The sequence below is a fragment of the Bos mutus genome, chromosome 7, assembly GCF_027580195.1.
Source record: "Bos mutus isolate GX-2022 chromosome 7, NWIPB_WYAK_1.1, whole genome shotgun sequence".
Lineage (NCBI taxonomy): Eukaryota > Metazoa > Chordata > Mammalia > Artiodactyla > Bovidae > Bos > Bos mutus.
Window position 1 is genome coordinate 11,374,573 of NC_091623.1, and position 21,842 is coordinate 11,396,414.

A 21,842-nucleotide genomic window follows, 5' to 3' on the forward strand; every position below is an offset into this window, starting at 1 on the left:
AGGTTCGATCCCTGGTTGGGGAACTAAGATCCCATGTGCCGTGCAGTGCAGCAAAAAAAAAAGATTGAGGTTACATAAGATGCTGTGCCTTTCTCAGTGAATTCTATCAAAGATGCACTTCTGGTCTTTGATAAGAAAAGATTCAAATATGGTTCTGTGTGAGGGGGTGTGTGCTTGTGGGTGTGAGCATGTGTATACCTGCCCCTCACCCCTCACACATAAGGCGGAGATGGTAGGGTGGCTCGATCCCATTGGTCCTGTGCAATCTGTTGGTGACGATGACAAATTGCCACTCATGGACAACTTTTGAGCCTAAGAAACTCCTAGGTGTTAGCAGGGAGAGCTCTGGAGCAGACAGGGTGAGTAATCGTGCTAGCCAGTGCAGAGGAGAGAGACAGCCAGTCCCGGGGCTCCTGCCACCCTAAACGGAGCATGCCATCTCCCGGCTGCAGCCCACGATCATGTCCTTTCTTTCTTGATAAATGTCTTTAAGAGAACCTGAGCCCAGGTCCTCCTCCATCACAAACTCACATTCCCCTTTGTTCCTGCACTGCCAGCTGTGCCCAGTATGCCTCAGGTCTGCCAGTTTCTGTATTGCAGGCAGCCAGCAGACTCAGGCTCTCCTGCCAGGAGGAGAATTTGCCACATTAGCGGACGAGATTCCCATCACATCCAAGTGGCCAGGTGTGCGTCCAAGTGACAGAAACGCGGGTTTGCTCTCCTGACCTGGCGCAGCGCCTCTTGTGCCCTCAGATATGCAGTGTGGACGGCAGCTCCTTGTCTCCTGATAAACCTGCCAGTCTGCATCAGGCACTCAAAGACATCCTCGCAGTGAGTGAAGAAAGCAGTCGGCATGAACTGCAGGGCAGTCATGCCACAGTCCGCCGCCGAACTGGGGGCTCCGAGGGGCTAGAAGTTCAAGTGGAACTGACCCTCACCCCCAGAAGAACGTATGCGGGTTCTAACACCTCGATCCAAATCAGTTCAGGGGACCAAACTTATTTGTGCATCCAGCAAGTGCCTATCATGTGCCCGCTGTGAGCCAGGCACTGCACTAAGTACCAGGCATAAGGTAACAAGCGAGAGTGCCAGCACGTGCCTTCTGGGAGCTTCCCGTCTGATGGATGCACATGATAAGGACATAGGAAATGTAAGCCTAAGTCCGGCGTGCTGGGATGTGGACTCTGAATGCTATGGATGTCATTAAGGAGAAGATAAGAAAGTTCATGAAGCAATAAAGTGTGGATCTATGAAGAGTCAACTCGTTTCAAGGAATGTGGAAAAAATTCCATGGCGGAAGAGTACAGTTGCTGGGGTCCAGCCCCGGTGGAACCAGGGAATTTGAAGCGGGGACGGCGTCGGCGAGGATCAGGAAACAACTGCTTAATTAAATGTTAATTAAGGATATAAAGAGTAATAGAATAAGGATAGCTCAGTGAGGAAATTCAGTGGAGAAAAGAGGCTGAAATAAGGATAGCTCAGTGAGGAAATTCAGTGGAGAAAAGAGGCTGAATAATTCAGCCAGAAGGTGAGAGAAAGAACGACATGGGGAGACCAAGTTTCCATCAACAAGGCCCGCACTTTATTTTCCAAAGTAGTTTTTATACCTTAAGTTATGCATAGAGGATAATGGGGGAAGGGGTAGAGTCATGCAGCAAGCCAGGCTTTCTTCCTGCAAACTTATCATATGCAAAAGTTTAGGTGATTTGCATCATCTTCTGGCCCGGAGGCCTGTTAACATTTTAAGACCCTTTCTTCAGAAAACTTATTTTTCTCTAAAGGTGACTAGTCAGGCGCCACCCTCCAAAAGCATTAAAGTTGCATTCCTATAGGGCAAAGGTGTGGTGGGCTGTAACAAGAAAAAGAATTAACTCAAGGGTCCAAGATTATAAACATTAAAGCTACTACTTACACCAATTATGTTCATCAATACACTGCCAGGGACACAGCAGGTAAGGGATATGGAGACTTAGCAGCAAACATTGGCCCAACAAGTGAAAAACCCTTCACCAATACAATTTCTAATCAATCTTTTAACTGCTCAAAGGAATCTGTGTTTAGACAGTTTAGAACATCTCCTGCCTCTCACAGTTGGGAGGCTCTGAGCAATCACTTGTGGCCGGAAAAACCTATTCAGGCAGGCTAGAGGACTTCCAAAGGAGTTTGTAGGTTGAAACACTATCACACCCAGGAACTTTATTAACTGGAGCTGTAAGTTAACTTTTTTTTTCAGAGAGAGGTAGTAGGGGACAGCCTGTAAAGTCAGAGGTGTAGGTGAGAGCACAAAGCAGAAAGTAGGCAGACTCTGGTTTTGGGGGTAGATGCTCGAGAATTTCCAGGGGGACTCCTGAGGCTCGATCCCGCCTTTGCGTATGCCGAGCCTCCTTCCTCATGACCTTTGCCACGGGCAGAGTTCCTCACGCTGGCTCCTGGCGGTGATAGACTTCCAGTTGAGCTATTCCAGATCCTGAAAGATTATGCTGTGAAAGTGCTGCACTCAATATGCAATATGCACTCAATATGCAACATGCCGGCTCCCGGCATACAGTAAAGGAGCTACACTGAAGAGTGTCTTCTAGCATAGAATGTCATTAATTTCTTAATGCAGTAAGCAACCTGTTCACATTCAGAGCTTGAGGAGATATGGTGGTTTTTTTTCCTGATGTCTTGCACTGTTCTCCATCAGGTGCCTCTCCTGTCCAGCTAGAATCATGCTTATTATTCAATTATTGTTTAGTTTATGGTTTTTTTCTGTTATTACTAATTCCCTTGCATGACTTTCTCATCACTATACTTGTATGCTATTTGCTGTGGGCTAGATTTTTTTTTTTAATATTTGTACCTATTTACTTTTTTGACTGCTCTGGGTCTTAGTTGCAGCACAAGGGAACTTCCAAGTGGCATGCAGGATATTCTAGTTGCCACACAAGGAATCTTTCAGTTGCAGCATGCAAACTCATAGTTCCAGCATGTGGGGTGTGGGATCTACTTCCCCCACCAGGGATTGAACCCAGGCCCCCTGCTTTGGGAGTGTGGGGTCTTAGCCACTGTACCACCAGGGTCATCCTGGGCTAGATGCTTTTTAACTCTGATTCCTTTTTCTTTCATTGACTTTTGTTTGAAGTCTCTCATTGACTTAAGATGCTTCCTTAGCTTGTGCATAAAGCAGTCTTGCCTTTCAGAAAAGATAAGGCTTCTGATGGTGTGGTTTTTGATGTAAGTTTTTCAGGTGGTGTATTTGGTGCTGAACTTAAGGCCCCAACTTGCAGTAGAAATTTAATACAGCAGAGCTTTCCTTGTTCAGTAATAGCAATTAGAAATTACAAGGTCCACTGCTGAATGGCTGTCAGGGGAGGCCCAGAAATGCTGCAACCACAGGAACATAGTCTTCTCTCTGGGAATTGCTCTCTGCTCCTACCAAGTTTCTGTGGGGCCTTGAGAAAAGAGGATGGAAATCTTGCCATTTTTCTCTTCAGTTCAATTCAGTTCAGTCGCTACTGACTCTTTGTGAATCAGTGGACTGCAGCACGCCAGGCCTCCCTGTCCATCACCAACTCCTGGAGTTTACTCAGAGTCATCTCCATTGAGTTGGTGATGCCATCCAACCATCTCATCCTCTGTTGTCACTTCTCCTCCCACCTTCAGTCTTTCCCATCATCAGGGTCTTTTCCAATGAGACAGCTCTTCGCACCAGGTGGCCAAAGTATTGGAGTTTCAGCTTCAGCATCAGTCCTTCCAATGAATATTCAGGAATGATTTCCTTTAGGATGGACTGGTTGGATTTCCTTGCAGTCCAAGGGACTCTGAAGAGTCTTCTCCAACACCACAGTTCAAAAGCATCAATTCTTTGGTGCTCAGCTTTCTTTAAAGTCCAACTCTCACATCCATACATGATTGACTACTGGAAAAACCATAGCTTTGACTAGATGGACCTTTGTTAGCAAAGTAATGTCTGCTTTTTAATATGCTGTCTAGGTTGGTCATAGCTTTACTTCCAAAGAACAAGCATCTTTTAATTTTATGGCTGCAGTCACCATCTGCAAGTGATTTTGGAGCCCCCAAAAATAAAGTCTACCACTGTTTCCACTGTTTTCCCATCTATTTGCCATGAAGTGATGGGACTGGATGCCATGATCTTAGTTTTCTGAATGTTGAGTTTTAAGCCAACTTTTTCACTCTCCTGTTTCACTTTCATCAAGAGACTCTTTAGTTCTTCACTTTCTGCCATAAGGGTGGTGTCATCTGCATATCTGAGGTTATTGATAGTTGTCCTGGCAATCTTGATTCCAGTTTATGCTTCATCCAGCCCAGCGTTTCTCAAGATATACTCTGCACAGAAGTTAAATAAGCAGGGTGCTAATATATAGCCTTGACGTACTCCTTTTCCTATTTGGAACCAGTCTGTTGTTCCATGTCCAGTTCTAACTGTTGCTTCCTGACCTGCATACAGGTTTCTCAAGAGGCAGGTCAGATAGTCTGGTATTCCTGTCTCTTGAAGAATTTCCCACAGTTTATTGTGATCCACACAGTCAAAGGCTTTGACATAGTCAATAAAGCAGAAATAGATGTTTTTCTGGAACTCTTGCTTTTTCGATGATCCAATGGGTGTTGGCAATTTGATCTCTGGTTCCTCTGCCTTATCTAAATCCAGCTTGAACATCTGGAAGTTCACAGTTACATATTGTTGAAACCTGGCTTGGAGAATTTTGAGCATTACTTTACTAGCGTGTGAGATGAGTACAATTGTGCAGTAGTTTGAGCTTTCTTTGGCATTGCCTATCTTTGGGATTGGAATGAAAACTGACTTTTTCCAGTCCTGTGCCACTGCTGAGTTTTCCAAATTTGCTGGCATATTGAGTGCAGCACTTTCACAGCATCATCTTTTAGGATTTGAAATAGCTCAACTGGAATTCCATCACCTCCACTAGGTTTGTTCATAGTGATGCTTCCTAAGGCCCGCTTGACTTCACATTCTAGGATGTCTGGCTGTACCCACTACCCAATCCCTCTTGGCCAAGTTCTAGCACTAAAGTCAAATCATTGTCATCATCACTGACATGTATTGAGTGCTTATTGTGTGCAGCTACTGCACTAAACAACTGTATAATTAGCTCAATGAATCATTTATTGTCCTATTTTATAGATGATTATCATCCCCTCTTACAGGCAAGGAAAATGAAACACAGAGCAGTTAAGTAACTCGCTCAAGATCACTCAGCTCATAAGTGGTATTGCCAGGATTCAAACCAAACAATCCGGCCTGAACCCTTAACGTTAGACCAGCCGTGAGATGGATTCACCGAAGATGTGAGTGTAGGAAGATGTGCTTGGCACGCAGTTTGTGTAGCAGATATACACTGGGATTTGGATTTGAACCCCAGGAAACCCTCAGGAGAGGAAACTAGGATTTCCTAGGTAGAGAGTGGCAAAGCAGGTATTTGAAACTATACCCACTGTAGAAAATTACTTAACCTCTCTAAGCCTTTGTTGTCGAATCCATAATATGGGGGCAATAGCAATATTACCTGATGGATTGCTGTGAGAACTAAAAAGTAAATGCATGTCAAGCATGTAGAACCATGCTTGACACGTACTGAATGCTCCATAAGTACTACCCAGCGTTAATCTTCACAAGCCTTGGAAATCACTGTTATCCAGGAGAAACAGAGACTCAGAGAAAGAAAACTACTTGCCCAAGGTCACACTGCAGGCTAGATGTTGATGCCATGTCTGGCTGACTTTGAAACTTGTGACCCTATCTTGGTTTTCCTAACTTGGCAGAAGAATCTCCTAAATGAGGAGCAGTGACCCCTCACTTACTCTAAAACCGTCACAGAAACTCAGCTATCTGGCTCTCCTGGCTGGCTTCATCCGCTCACCTGTTTCCCATTTCCCCATCAGTTCCTCCCCCAAGTGGACATCTGCACTCGGGAGGGGAATGATGAGCCCCTTCATCTCCACCAGTGATATAGGGGTCCTCCCCACCACCCCAGAAATGCTCCCCTCGGAGCATCTCTGCCAAGGAAGCCACTTTCCCCTTTCACAGCTGGCTCACCTGTCTCAGATTCCACCTGTCTTTCCTGGAACAAGCACGGATGTTCCTTTAGACCACCTGTCTTTCACACCTGTCTCCCTCTGCCACCCCACCTCCCTCACAATCCCCTGTAATACAGACTGGCCAGGGGCCATGGCTGCTGCCCACAGGAGTCGTTCCACCGCCCAGTGCAGTTCAAGGCTGAATCCCACCTCTCCTTGTTCCTGTCCTTGACCTGAGAAAACGTGCAGAAATTTCTTGGCGGCAAGGACCCAGGAGATGGAGCTTGAAGCCAGGCCCTTGGTTCAGGCTTTGCAGAAAGTGAGTGTCCACACTCAGCAAAGGCACCTTTGGTAAAGTAGTGTAAGAATCTCTGCCCATATTGAACATGAAGTGAATGCCAGGCCCTGTGCAGAGGGTTTAAACGGAATGATCTTGGGTCATCCCCATTTCAGAACTAAGGAAACTGAGACTCAGAGAAGCTAAGGTACTCACCCAGGCGTGGCTTTAGAGCCCTGCTCATCAGGATCACCTGTTAACTCACAGCTTGCTGGGTTCCCCCCAGAGTTTCTGATTCAGTAGGTCTGGGGTGCTAGCATCAGCCTGGGGAACCTGTTCAATATCCAAACCTCCGGCCCCACACCAGACCCTCTGAATCAGAATCTCATTCTCACAGCATCCCCAGATGACTTGGGCGCACATCCAGGTCTGAGTCTGGATGCCGCTGCCCTTGGACTCTGCCCAGATGGCCCAGAGAGCAGGAGCGGCAATATCTCATTTACCTTCCACTCTCCCCAGCTTGCCAGGCAGGGACAGAGGATGCCTGCTGCCTCCGTTTGGAAGCTGCAGTGCCCTTTCTTTGGTGCCCTCCTGCAGAGCCTTGCCTCCAGAACGTGGACACTCCTGCTGGGTGGTACACCACCAAACAGCAATCTCTCCATCAGCCCTCCCCCGAGTCAAGTTACTTCTGAGGCTAAAAAACTTTTTGTTTCCTTTTAAAACTAGATAAGCAGAGCAGACCGAGAAAGCAGAGGGCCTAACCCTAGGGAAACCTGCTGTAGGAATGAGACGTAGAGAGGTGGGAACATACTCTGGTTTTAGGAAAAAAACGTTCCATATTGGGAGATAAACCAGTCTTTAGAGAGGAGGTCAGCCAGGATGGGTGATGGGAAAGAGCGTTTCCCCCTCCCCTGTCTCTTGGTCTTTTTGTTTGTTGGTGTTTGGCCCCAGTGTGGCATGCAGAATCTTAGGCTCCCCAACCAGGGATGGAACCTCGGCCCCCTGCTTGGGAGCGTGGAGTCTTTACCATTGGACTGCCAAGGAAGTCCTTCTTGTCTCTTTATGATATGATAATCTGGAACAATTTTCTCCTAAAAAAAATGATGATAAATCATACCTATAGATTTCTTACTACGTGCCAGGCATTGTACATAGCACTTCACAGGCATTATCTCATTTCATCCTCTTAAAAACACCACGGGTTAGGTAATCCAACAATTTAGTCCTATTTTGAAGATAAAGAAAATGAGGCTGAAAATAAGGTGTCCAGAGTCACATCACTGGTAAAACCGAAGGGAAATCTGAGCTGTCTAACTCATAAGCCTGCACTGCCTGGTCCTCTTCTATGTACCAGTCAATAAACAGTGAACAAACAGGCCTTCGTGTCTTGGGGGAGCTCCCATGCTTACAGACAACCGGACACCAGTAACTTCCAAGCCCATCTCAATGCCTGAATCACAATAAGAATGAAAAGTTACTTCAGTGTGGATGTGAGCTGCAAAAAAGCTTACTGTGTACTCTGAAAATTTTAAATATTCATTATGTAATTAATGCTGTTCGATCACACATACACACACAGAAAAACTTAGACGTTTTTTAAGAAAAGCTTAAGCCCTTATCGATTGAGAACTTTTATAACTCTCAAAATGGAGGCATCCCCATATCTCTACAGGTATTTTAAATGAATTGAATTAATCATAGGCTTAAAAGTCTCTTGCGATCTTCGTTAACTTCCCTGGGTTTAATTAAAACATCTGTGCACTTTTAATTTATCGATTCATCCAACTCATATGTCATGTTTTTAACACACCCCAGCATGCTCTGCATCATTTTTAACCCGATTTCCACTTAACTAAAGCAATTAAATTCACCCCGGATTAATTAAAGCATCCATACTTTCGTGCTTAAGTCAGCGTGTGCTGCTTTCCCCACATGGCTCCTGAATGTCAGAGATCTGACACACCTGATGAGTTTTTCGTCCTTCTGGAAATTCTTCCCTGAATCGCTTCCTTGCTTATTAATGTGCCTTTTGACAGAACGGGAATGAGGAAGTGGGTGCACCCGAACTTTGGCCCTCTGAGCCAGAGGCTCTGTCAGAAGCATCCTTGGCTTTCCTGTCTTCACAGGGGCTGCTGGATCTTTCCCCCTAGACTGAGGCCAACTAAAGTGTCTGAGTAATCCAGGCAGGAAGGCGGGGGGCGGCTCCGGTCAGAGACTATCATCGTGAGGAGACTGGCCGGTCATGTTTGCATCTATAATTTTGTCATGGCTTCTTAGTTCTGCTTTCCATCCTCCTCACTCTTCCTGCAAAAACGGTCCTTTCTTGTCCCACCCATTTCATAGGAAGGGAAAACTGAGGCACCAAGGTCAACAGGCTTGTCAGCTGGGCATGGTGAGCCAAGGAGCTATTCAGATGGGAGCAAATGAGCCCCCTGGAAGCTAGTTTGAACTTCTGCCCCCCATCCACTGTGACAGAGCCCGTTTCCCCTCAGCTGTGGCAGCATTGGAAGTTATGTATTTTCAATTTTTAAAATTTTTTTTATTGAGAGTTGTATTAATTTCTGCTATACAGCAAAGTAATTCAGTTATATGTGTATACATTCTTTTTTTATACTCTTTTCCATTATGGTTTATCATAGGATATTGAGTATAGTTTCTCTGTGCTGTATGGTAGGACCTTGTCTTTTATCCATTCTACATATAAAAGTTATAGATTTCTTTAATCTGATAAGTCAAAGATTATTTCTCATTTTTATCTATATTTATTTAATTGCTAGTGAAGTTGAGAACTTTTCATACTTTTATTGGCGATTTTTTTTTTTCATTGCACTGAGTCTTCGTTGCTGAGCCTGGGCTTTGTCTAGCTGTGGAGAGTTGGGGCTACTCTTCATTGCAGCACATGGGCCTCTCGTCGTGCTGGCTTCTCTTATTGTGGAGCACAGGCTCTTGGCACAAGGGCTTCAGTAGTTGTAGCACACAGGTTCCGTAGTGGCAGTTCCTGGGCTCTAGACCACACGCTCAGTAGTTGTTGCCCACAGGCTTAGTTGCTCTGTGGCATGTGGGATCTTCCTGGAACAGGGATCAAACCTGTATCCGCTACTTTAGCAGATAGATTCTTAGCCACTGCACCACCAGGGAAATCCTTATTGGCAGTTTATGTTTATATTTATCTGTCCTTTGCCCAGGTTTTCATTTGTTTGTCTCCCTTTATTGATTTGTAAGAGTTCCTTTTGTATTTCATATGCCAAGCTTTATTCTGTAAAATGTTAGAAAATATATTTCCCCAGTGTTTCCTCAGTTGTCGTGTTATTCAGTTGCAACTCTTTGCAACCCCATGGACTGCAGCACACCAGGCTTCCATGTCCTTCACCATCTCCCAGAGCCTGCTCAAACTCATGTCGAATGAATCAGTGATTCCATCCAACCATCTCATCCTTTGTTGCCCTCTTCTCCTCCTGCCCTCAGTCTTTCCCAGAATCAGGGTCTTTTCCAGTGAGTTGGCTCTTCGCATCAGATGGCCAAAGTATTGGAATTTCAGTATCAGCACCAGTCCTTCCAATGAATATTTGGGGTTGATTCACTTTAGGATGGACTGGTTTGATCTCCTTGCAGTCCAAGGGACTCTCAAGAGTCTTCTCCAACACCACAGTTCAAAAGCGTCAATTCTGCAGCACTCAGCTTTCTTTACAGTCCAACTCTCACATCCATACATGACTACTGGAAAAACCATAGCTTTGACTAGATGGACCTTTGCTGGCCAAGTGATGGCTCTGCTTTTTAATACACTGTCCAGGTTTATCATAGCTTTTTTTCCAAGGAGCAACCGTCTTCTAATTTTATGACTACAGTCACCATCCGCAGTGATTTTGGAGCCCCAGAAAATAAAGTCAGTCACTGTTTGCATTGTTTCCCCACCTGTTTGCCATGAAGTGATTGAACCGAATGCCATGACCTTAGTTTTTTGAATGTTGAGTTTTAAGCCAGCTTTTTCACTCTCCTCTTTCACCTTCATCAAGAGGCTTTTTAATCCCTCTTCACTTTCTCCCATAGGGTGGTGTTATTTGCATATCTGAAGTTATTGATATTTCTCCCAGAAATCTTGATTCCAGCTTGTGCTTCATCCAGCCCAGAATTCCACATGATGTACTCTGCATATAAGTTAAATAAGCAGGGTGACAATATACAGCCTTGACGTACTCCTTTCCCAACTTGGAACTGGTCCATTGTTCCTTATCTGGTTCTATCACTTCTTGACTTCCATACAGGTTTCTCAGGAGACATCTTTTTAAGAATTTTCCACAGTTTGTTGTGATCCACACACTCAAAGGCTTTAGTGTAGTCAATGATGCAGAAGTAGATGTTTTTCTGGAATTTTCTTGCTTTTTCTAGGATACAACAGATATTGGCAATTTGATCTCTGGTTCCTCTGCCTTTTCTAAACCCAGCTTGTACATCTGGAAGTTCTCAGTTCATGTATTGTTGAATCCTAGCTCAAAGGATTTTGAACATTACCTTGCTAGCATGTGAAATGAGCACAATTGTGTGTTAGTTTGAACATTTTTTTTGGCATTACCTTTCTTTGAGATTGGAATGAAACCTAACCTTTTCCAGTCCTGTGGCCACGCTGAGTTTTCCAAATTTGCTGGCATATTGAGTGCAGCACTTTCACAGCGTCATCTTTTAGGATTTGAAATAGCTCAACTGGAATTCCATCACCTCCACTAGGTTTGTTCATAGTGATGCTTCTAAGGCTCACTTGACCTCACATTCCAGGATGTCTGGCTGTAGATGAGTGACCACATCATCATGGTTACCTAGGTCATTAAGACCTTTTTGGTATAGTTTTTCTGTGTATTCTGCTCCTGTTAGGTCGATACTATTCCTGTCCTTTACTGTGCCCATCTTTGCATAAAATTTTCCCTTGGTATCTCCAGTTTTCTTAAAGAGACCTCTAGTTGTTCCCATTCTATTGTTTCCCTCTATTTCTTTGCATTGTTCACTTAAGAAGGCTTTCTTATCTCTTCTCGCTATTCTTTGGAACTCTGCATTCATATCAGTGTACTTTTCTCAAAGCTGATCTTCTTGGTCCCTTGAATTTATCTTTTTTATATATCCCATTCACAAGAAAATAAAATTAGTCTTCAGTATTTTTTCAAATACTGTGTCAGTCTTTTTTCTTATTTGGATCTTTAATCTGTATCAAATTTATGGTGTGTAATAGAGGTCAGACTTTATTGACTATCAAATAGATTGTCACCTGCAGGAGCCCAGAAATAATGGAAACTTGCCTTTCCTGACTTCAGCTCAGCACCAAACTGTGTCCACAATCTCTAAAGACAACGGGACACCTCTTTTGGTTTCAATGACACTGAACTTTGTCTCACCTCCATGACCCAAAATATTAATATTATATCCTTAATTGCCTCAGAGGACTCGAGGCATCTTTATTTCTCTGTCCTTTTTTCCTACCACCTAAGCCAGCTACTCGCATATATTAGGTTGTTCGTAAGTGTTTATTGACTAACTGGGATGTGAGGCAACCAATTGTTAGTACAGTTTTGACAATTTCTCGGAGTCCTAGGCTCAAGTAGTCTCCAGTCTTTTTCCAGAGAAATGTTCAATCAGATTTCATATCAATTTTGAAAGACACATTATTTGTTTTTTCAAATTTAAGTCTAATTGGTTTACCATGTTATGTTAATTTCTGCTGTACAACAAAGTGACTCATTTATACATTCTTTTTCATATTCTTTTCCACTATGGTTTATCATAGGATATTGAATATAGATACATGTGCTATATACAATAGGACCTTGGTGCTTATCCATTCTGTATATAATAGTCTGCAACTGCTGATCCCAAACTCCCAGTCCTTCCCTTCCCCACCCACCCCCTTGGCACCCGCAAGTCTGTTTCTGATTTGTAAATAAGTTTATCTGTGTTGTATTTTAGACTCCACATGTAAGTGACATCATGTGGTATTTGTCTTTCTCTTTCTGACTTACTTCACTGAGTATAATAATCTCTAGGTCCATCCTGCTGTGAATGGCATTAATTCATTCTTTTTTATGGCTGAGTAGTGTTCTGTTGTATATATGTATATATTGTATATATGTATGCGTGTCTATCTTTATCCATTCATCTGTTGATGGCATTTCGGTTGTCTCCATGTCTTGACTCTAGTAAATAGCGCTAGCACTGCCATGGACATTGGGGCGCATGTACCTTTTCAAATTGTAGTTTTGTCTGGATATATGCCCAGGGATGGAATTGCAGAACCATATGGAACCCTGTTTTTAAAAAGACACTTTATTTGAAAAATCCCTCCAACATCTAGCCCAGCCCGCAGATGCCTCGTCAAGATGCAGGCGTGCTCCCTGTGTGTCTGGCTGACTGGCCCTCTTCAACTCCCTCTGTCTTCTCTCCAGCTGCTCGCTGTACTGCAAGCCCCAAAGAAATGGCACCCATTTCACTTAAAGCAGCCGACATGCCTGACTTGTCCTGTTACTTCCCAATGAGTAAATAACATGGATAATTCACTTCATCCTTTATGGAGAACTTTAGGGCGGTGAGGGGAAAGCTCCAGCTTGATCACTAAAATGAGTTTTACACCATTTAGGTGAATCTAAATTGTGTCATAATTTTGTCATCAGCCTGTAACTTTTCAGTCATTAGTGGCAGCAGTAATTTATTTTTCTTCTGAGAAAAGTCTTAGAGCTTCCATTTACTAGATTTACTAAAACAGAAATAGCCACTTTGTGCAAATGTTTTAATTAATTTTAAATAGAAGCTTGGATGTATAGTACCATGCTCCTTTAAAGCCTTAGGAAGAAGGAAGAGAGACTGGAAATAAAACTTTCCACTGTGGTTCCAGAACCACCTCCCACCCACAAGCAGGGGAAGAACAAGATGAGATCTTTCTGTTAGTATTATTTGGAGCTGTGGTAGCGGTGGTGGTATGTGTGCCTTTGAGACCTGGGAGTCAGTTTGGTCACTCAGTTTGGAATGTCACAGGGAACATCGATTGATTTCTACGCCAGGTGTCAGCTACTGTTTTGAGTCCTCAAAGATCTTCGCACACGTACTGCTCCCAGCGACTCAAAGAGACGGGTTTTTTGTGGGGAGTGTGGGTCTCAGAGAAGTTTGGTAATCTTGTCAAAATCCCACAGCTGGTAAGTGATGGGTGAGGATTTGAACCCACGTCTTTCTGGCAGCAAAACCCTTGTTCTTTCCACTTAACTGTTCCATATCACTTGCAGGCAGGTGGAGCAGAAATATTTGTCCTATAACTTGCTATAAAAAAAAATCTTGTAGAATTAGTGAGAGTAAAACTAGTAAGAAAAGTTATTAATGCAGAAGGAGGTCCCTACTTCATGTGCAGCCTTCCAGGTGAGGATCAGGCTGAGCTTTCCATACTGGGGTGCTCTGGGTTGAATTATGTCTGAGGATGAGTCAGTTACCCTGAGGGAAGGAGTTCTCTCTGATGCAGGTCAACAGTGGCTACCAGAGGGGGCTCATCTGGCATTTGCACTCTGTCCCATGGCAAACGGGTTATTAGAGAGCTTCATGCTTCTTTAGCCTGCCTTCTATTTTTTTTTTTTTTCATGTAACATCAGTGGAGCCTGTCAAGTGTCCTGCTTTCTGAAGAACATCACAGTGTTTTGCATTTTTTACCACCCTCCTGGTGAGCATGCAGCAAACATGTTGAAGGAAGGCTGCTTTTAGAATGTAGAGAACTCTCTGACCTGACTGTTCTCCCTTTTTTTCTCCCTGAGAAATGTAAGTAGGTCACATTTTAAACCAGGCACCTGGTTTTAAATAAATCCATGCTTACATTCTAGAGAATCCAATGTTTTTTCACCACCTTAGAGTTTTTGCAAAAGAGAAGCTGTTTCAATATGAAATAAGAAAATAATCCTAACTTTATTTTTCAATTGATAAAGACAATAATTTTTTCCTCTTTGCTTCTTACCCTCCTCCACCTTTGGGGTGGAAGGAATGTCCAGTGGAAGCCCATTGGTGGTGATTTAATGTAACTTTCTCTGCCATCCAGAACTAGTCTAATATATAACCCTCAGGTCAGAAACAGCCCTTGGAAGCTCATCCCACTAGATACTCACACTTCTCACTCTTTTCCCTCTTGAGTGTGCATGGGTGGCGGGGGGTAAGAAATGGTGCTTATTCAAGTTTTCCCACCAGGAGATATCTTCAGTGTTACCTAGATCAGAAAGGGCAACTGAGTTTTCTCTTGTCCGCCTGCTCCCAAGTCCCAGCCAGGGCCGCTACCTTGAAGGTTTTCAGGCTTTTTCTAGACTCGGGAGAGCAAAATGCTTTGATTCGTCTCTGCAGAGGTGCAGGAAGGGAGAATAGTGGCCCATGGGCACTCAACGGCCATCCCTGACCTAGAGCTTAGCGTGAGTGTATCCTGGGGCACTGACATGGAACCAGTGTACTTTGTCCTGGAAGCCCTCTGCAAACTTTGAGAAAGCCCATCATTTCTCATACTTGTTCATATTAACACAGTCTCTAATTTTGAATCTTGGGTTCCCTGATTTAAAACTCTTCCCTCTACTCTCTCTCAGACAGTCAGCATGGGTAGAAACTCTATGGGTCTCTCCACTCAAGTCTCTTGGAATAGAAGGCAAGTTCTCAATATTTAGAGAGATTTTATCTAAATTTAACATGTAACTTTGATGTTCTCACTTTTGAACTCATTCTTCTTTTCTGGTATTAATAGAGTCATAAGGATAAGAATTCTACTGGAAATGGCCATTTTTTTTCCCACTTATTCTACTACAAAGCATTTGTTGGGCAGGGGAGGAAATAACCCCTCCATCATATGTCAACTGTTGAGATGTTTTTGTTTCACATCAGTTTATAATTAAGGTCAATTACCATCAACACACCCTTCCCCAGAAAAAAGGCATTGTATGTACAACATGAGGTCCACTCTAGAAATTGTTCTTTCCACACCTTTCATAAATGGCCATGTAGTGCTTGCCCACACCCCCACAACTTGGGAATCCCTGAATGAATCAAGAACATAATAGAAATATTTACTCAAGCAAGCTAACATTGATGAATGTAGCACTAGAAGGAAATCAACACTGATAACCACAATCTTGTCCTTCTGTAGTTTACTATATCTTTGGGAAATTAAACACTCACAGAAGGAGAATGAATTACTATAAAAAATAAACAACATGACAACAAAGGGGGATTGATAAGGTGGGTGGGGCCATTATTATGGAGTGATCTAATTAGATAATGGAATCACATCAGGGGATGGGGAGACCATTCCAGTTGTACACACATATGTGACTGCAGAATTCTTGGAGCCACGGCATCACAAATCACAGGTAAACCAGGAATCACTAAAAATACCTCTGTAGGTCATTTCTGAAGGTCTCTGGATGCCAGTTCCATAACCTGGAACAGTGTCCTCATTTTAGGCTCACACTAAAAGCCAGGTTCTTCTAAGAGATTCTTGTCCACAGAAGTAGATATAATGATATGGTCATCGGATTAAATCCACCCATTTCTGTCCATTTTAGTTCACTGATTCCTAAGATGTCAATACATTCACTCTTACCATCTCCTGCTTGACCACATCCAATTTACCTTGATTCATAGACCTGACGTTCCAAGTTCCTATGCAGTATTGTTCCTTATGGCATTGGACTTTACTTTTAGCACCAGGCACATCCTCAACTGGGCGTCATTTCCACTTTGGCATCTTCATTTCCACTGAAGCATCTTCATTCTTTTTGGAGCCATTAGTAATTGCCCTCCACTCTTCCCCAGTAGCATATCGCACACCTTCTGACTTGGGGGGCTCATCTTCTGGTGTCATATCTTTTTGCCTTTTTATACTATTCATGGGGTTCTCGCAGCAAGAATAGTGGAGTAGTTTGCCATTCCCTCCTCTAGAAGGCAAAAGAAGAAGGGGGTGGCAAAGAATGAGATGGTTAGATAGTGTCACCAGTTCAATGGACATGAATTTGAGCAAACTCCTGGAGATAGTGAAGGACAAGGAAGCCTGGCGTGCTGCAGTCCACGGGGTCACGAAGAGTCGGACACAACTTAATGACTGAACAACAGAAGGCAGGTTGGAAATTCAGATTCTTTACAAACTGATCCTGAAGTGCAAAGCCCAAAGCCTGAAGTTGACCACTAAAATCCCACTCTTAATGACCTCCAAAGGAACAGTATCAGCATAATTGAAGCCAAACTGGTGAGAATTGTTGATAATTCATACCAGGCCATCCCCTCTGATTGTCAGCCTTCTTCCTCTCAACAGATGAAAGAGGGTCCCTGCTAGAGAACTGCTAGAGATTTCCTGTCTTTAGCCTGCCCTCCAGTCCTTTTTTTTTTTTTTTTTTTAAGGCCAGGCATCTTTCCTCTTTATTCTTTATCACACATTACCCTTTGGGGTCGGCAGTTATTTCTTTGTGGTCTAGATAAGGAAAGTGAAGCATAGAGAGGTTGTGTCTCAACACTGGCCCATCCCCTTCCTTTTTAATGAACATAAACTTACCAGGAATAGCAGTTGACTAATCTGAAGGTACAGAGAAGGCAGTGGCACCCCACTCCAGTACTCTTGCCTGGAAAATCCCATGGGCGGAGGAGCCTGGTAGGCTACAGTCCATGGGGTCGCAAAGAGTCGGACACGACTGAGCAACTTCACTTTCACTTTTCACTTTCATGCATTGGAGAAGGAAATGGCAACCCACTCCAGTGTTCTTGCCTGGAGAATCCCAGGGACAGGGGAGCCTGGTGGGCTGTCGTCTATGGGGTCACACAGGGTCAGACACGACTGAAGCGACTTAGCAGCAGCAGCAATCTGAAGGTAAAATATTCAGCAAAATGGGTCCCGATCCCCCTTACCAACAACAGCAACAATACTTGCTTGTCCTTGGGTCTTAGTTAAGGGCACAGCTTAAGAGGTGAGGCAACCTGATTTCCCATGGGCCCCCTACTGTTGAGTTTTGTGATTTCAGCAAAGTTCTTTCCCCAGTCTGAGCTTCCCCTATAAAATGGGATTGTGATTCTAACTCCACCTCACTGGGTGGTAATGACGATTCAGCAGTAAATTGTACCTAAAGCATCTTATGCCATGCCCAGAGTATAATAAGCATTCAGTTGATGGTAACTGCTTTTATTAGTAGCATTTTAAAATTAATTTTTATTGGAGTATAGTTGACTTACAATGTTCTATTAGTTTCTGCTGTACAGCAAAGTGAATCAGTTATACATATGTCCACTCATGTTTAGATTTTTTTTCCCATGTAGATCATTACAGAGTATTGAGTAGAGTCCCCTGTGCTATACGGCAGGTTCTTATTAGTGATCATTAGTAGCATTTCTGTGGTGGTGGTGATTGTTTATTTGAAAATTGCTCTGCCAAGTCCATGGCCCAAGTCCCCAGCCCAGAGCAGTACAGGCAGAGCTGAGATGCCCAGCGGGCTCTGCCTTCTTAGACTGACACAGTTCTTCAAGCTCTGGACCCCCTGACCTGGTGCTCTGTCTTCGCTCTTTGCAGCCGCCTGCCCCGTGCTGTGCAGCGGGAATGGACAGTACTCTAAAGGGACGTGCCAGTGCTACAGCGGCTGGAAAGGCGCAGAGTGCGACGTGCCCTTGAATCAGTGCATTGATCCTTCCTGCGGGGGCCACGGCTCCTGCATTGATGGCAACTGCGTCTGCTCAGCCGGCTACAAGGGCGAGCACTGCGAGGAAGGTAAGCCCAAGGGCTGGGCTGGTGTCTGCAGGTCTGGACCTATGCTGATGAGCCTAGTCCTGGCTCCCTGTTTTGCAAAGGAAAGAAACATTTTACATTTCAAACCCCTCAGCTTCAATGGACTTCTTAAATTGTAGGACTTTAGAGAGTGAGCTTAAGGGTGGCTCTGAAAGGCATGGTCTGTTTTCCCCTACTTTATGATAATTAGCTCCTTTTCTCTTTCTCCTTTGTTTTTCTGTCTTCTCTCTCCCTCTACTTCCTTCCCTTCCTGCTCTTTCATTTCCTTTTCCTTCCTTGCCCTTCCCCTCTTCTCTTTTCTTCTGCTTTATTTAAAGCCCTCTACATTGAGAATTATGCTATGCATTAAGAACAAACAAGAATCCTTAATTCTCCTCCCTTCCCCAAAGCTTTAAAAAAAAAAAAAAAAAAACTGTTCCTGGTAATCTCAGATACATATATGTCTGTGTAAATATTTCTGCCAAAATTCATATTCATAAAAGACAGTCAGGCTTGAGAGACAGTGGGTACCCATGTCGTTTAGAGACACCATGTAGAGCAAACGATCCTGGTTACCTACAGTCACAGAGACAGAGGAGAGAGGGTGTGCAGTGAGAAAGCTGGGATTTGATGAGTCCTGAGGAGCTCACTCTATGCTTTGAAGTGGCCTCTAGCACATGGTGGGGAGAGGGGGAATCAGAGGATGTAATCAGCTAAATCCAGTTTGACGAAACATGATCAGAGATCAGGCTTAGAGATTGAAAAAGGGAGGTTTGGAGGAGAAAATGCAGGAATACAGGTAAAGAGCTCCCCTCTGGAGGTGTTCAGAAACAAGCTAAGTCATCCTCGTTACTCCAGTTGGTGCTTCTAAAAGTCATTTGGTAGCCAAGTGTTGGGACCTGTATGGCAATGGAACTCAGCCAAGCTGCCTGTCAGCCTTCCCCTCTGTGTTTGCCCTTCCAGACTATGGCCACCTATTGCATCTTCCCATATAAAGAATCAACCCCAAGTGGTAGGAAGGTAAAAAACCCTTCTTCTCAGAACCTCACCTGCTCCTCAGCCTTTGCATTGGAAGTCTTCAGCATCTTTCCACTCAGTCCATCTCCCAGCGAAATGTCCCCATGCAACCCAAATGGCTGTTTCTCTCCCATCCTCCCAGTGGAAAAAATCAGCATCCACTTGCCCAACAAACTAAGGGGAGGAATGAAGCCCATTACCTCCCCCATAGGAAACAGCTTGAGATGACCACCCAGGATGTCTCCCCGGAAAAGATCCTTGAATGTCAGGCACCCATGTACTCTCCCAGCATCTCACTGCCAAGCTGATTAAGAATGGACCTCAGATGCCACGAGGTTCCTAGATGCAAGTGGATCTGTTCTTTCATCCTGTTATTTCACAGATCTCTGGGTTTTTGTACAAACTCACAAACCATTACAGCCCTCACTACAGAGGAATGACAATGGCTTACCCTTAGAAACACATACAAAAGCTCGCCTTGTAACATCTCCCATTTCATGGTTTTTAGAACTATTTCCACAAGGCTCTGCTTCCGTGACAGTATTCTAAGATTTTCCAATACATCAGTGCTGGTGCCCTTAGTGGGACCCAGAAGTGTGACCCCCCGCCCCAGGTCATCACTTACTCAACTCTCTCTCTCTTTTTTCTTCTGTTATAAAAAGTAGGCTTCCTCCCTCTGTCTGCATCATAAAACCAAATTGGGAGTTTGGATGGAGGAAGTGCTGATTTAATAAAAAGGTCAAAGTTCTTAAAGATAAATGGACTGCAGGAGGCAAAGCTTCATTTTGTGAAAACATGGGAGAAGCCAATAATATGACAAGAAAGGTTAAAACGACCTTTTGCATACATCATTTGGCAAGAGGGTAGTGATAGAACCATGGCATTGCCCGTCTTAGAATTTTTTCTGTCCAGGAAGGCTTGTGTATATCTATATGAGTGGAATTTCAAGTAATTTCTCAACGTTCTCACTGTCCCAGTTGGTCTTATTTAAATGTTTGGAATGAATTAAACATCCAACAAAACAAGGAAGTCACGTGGATCATTATGAGAGGATGAAGTTTCCTCTATTGATTTCTGCTACCCCAAAAGAATGAACCGAAATGATTCATATGCTGTTTTCAAAACAGGAAATGGAATCAGAAAGCCTGGATCAGCACTTTTTCTTCCATTTAGCTTTTTTTTTCTTTGATATTCATCCTAGCCATAACGTTCAAACAATTTACCTGAAATGGCCATGGCAACGAAATCAATAGCTGCCATCCTCTGTTTTTGCTGCCTAAACGTTGTTGTACTATTAACAAATTTGCACAAGAAAACGGAAGGACAGATTCGTGAGGCTTCACTCAATGATATCTGGGGGAGTGGGAAGGTGATGAGAGAGGAATTGACATATTAGTTTCAGTCAGCCATGTTTTCATGTCAGTTTCATGGTTGAGTCATTTTTCAATGACATTTAACTTCATAAATGTAATTCATGGTTCTTCAGGGGTTTATAGTACATATTGTTTGTAAAACTCCTTGACCTCCTTTTTTATCCTTAGGGATAAAAATTGCATTCACAATCCTTTTTTGTCAAACCTACAGAGGGCCCAAGACTAAATGAGTTCTAATGATTTCAGCTGCCAAGGGGCTGGCGGTATAAGGCACATGGTACTTAGCTGGTAAAGGCCACTGTCCCCCTTTTAAGTATAACACTGTTTCTATTTATAAAGCTTCGTAAAATGCCAGCCTCCCTCCTGCCTGCTGAAGACTCTAAGGACGTGACCACAAGACCACCTTATGAAATTGGAACCAAATTTAAAATTCTCAGTGAAACTATGCCCCTTAAAGTCTGAATTTAGTTATTCTATCGGCTGCTGTAATTATGTAGCACAAAGGGCATATTTACTGGTCTCAATGACCAGAGAAAGGGTTATCTCCCATTTCTAGATACAGCAAATGGTTCTTTTGATGACATTCCACTCCAAGGCTAATAAATCTCAGTGGATTTTCCTCCTTCCTCCACACTGTAATTCAGGATAGAGCAGAGAAAACTAATTTAAATCTGGAAGAAAAGTGCCATTTTCTTTCTTTCTTTTTTTTTTGGTATATTACTTTTTATGTCATCCTTTTAAGAAAATGATTATATTACAGTTTTTTCAGTTTTTTGAAAGCTCCTAGCTCTTGGCACCTCACCAAACATTTTAAGTGGCTAATTATAGATGGGGAGTCATTATTGAGGCGCAAAGCACACAAGGTGTTTTCATGTACTTGTTTCTTTCTCTATGTCCGAAATGAGGACAGAACTTTGGGGTTTTCTTTTATGAAAAGAATATGGACAAGATTGATGCTTAACGAGTGAGTTCATATTTTGTAGATTCCAAGTTGCACTACATTCTTCCCCAAAGAAAGATGTTGTTGGCACCCTTCTGTCCTTCTTGTCAGTTAGTCCTTCACGCTGAAAATTTGTCTCATTAACAATAATGCTTACGACGAAGTCTGCCATTCATCCTCTCAGCAGATGTGTATTGAGCACCTACTATATTCTCTTGACTGAGCAAGGCATGAGCTGTCAAGGGCATTGCACAGCCTCTTTGTGAATGTCTTCTGTGTGTTGGAACCTTTCAGTTCATTTACAGCCAGATGTGCTCCACCCGACTGAATGGAGCAAATTAGAAAGTATCAGAAAGGGTTGATGTCGTCAGGAGTAATAGTCCCCAAGAGAATGAATTCAGCCTGAAAGTGGTTGTAACCAGAGCAAGTAACATCATAAACATCTCTAAGTGATAATAAATCACT

At 43.4% G+C, this 21,842-nt stretch overlaps 1 protein-coding gene across 1 annotated transcript in view; it reads left to right on the forward strand.

Annotated features, from left to right (window-relative positions):
* The window catches only part of TENM2 (teneurin transmembrane protein 2), a 488,845-nt gene that overhangs the window by 299,144 nt on the left and 167,859 nt on the right, over nt 1-21,842 (forward strand). Inside the window, 1 exon segment of the mRNA XM_070373048.1 lies at nt 17,856-18,050. Within this exon segment, the coding sequence (XP_070229149.1) occupies nt 17,856-18,050 (195 nt within the window).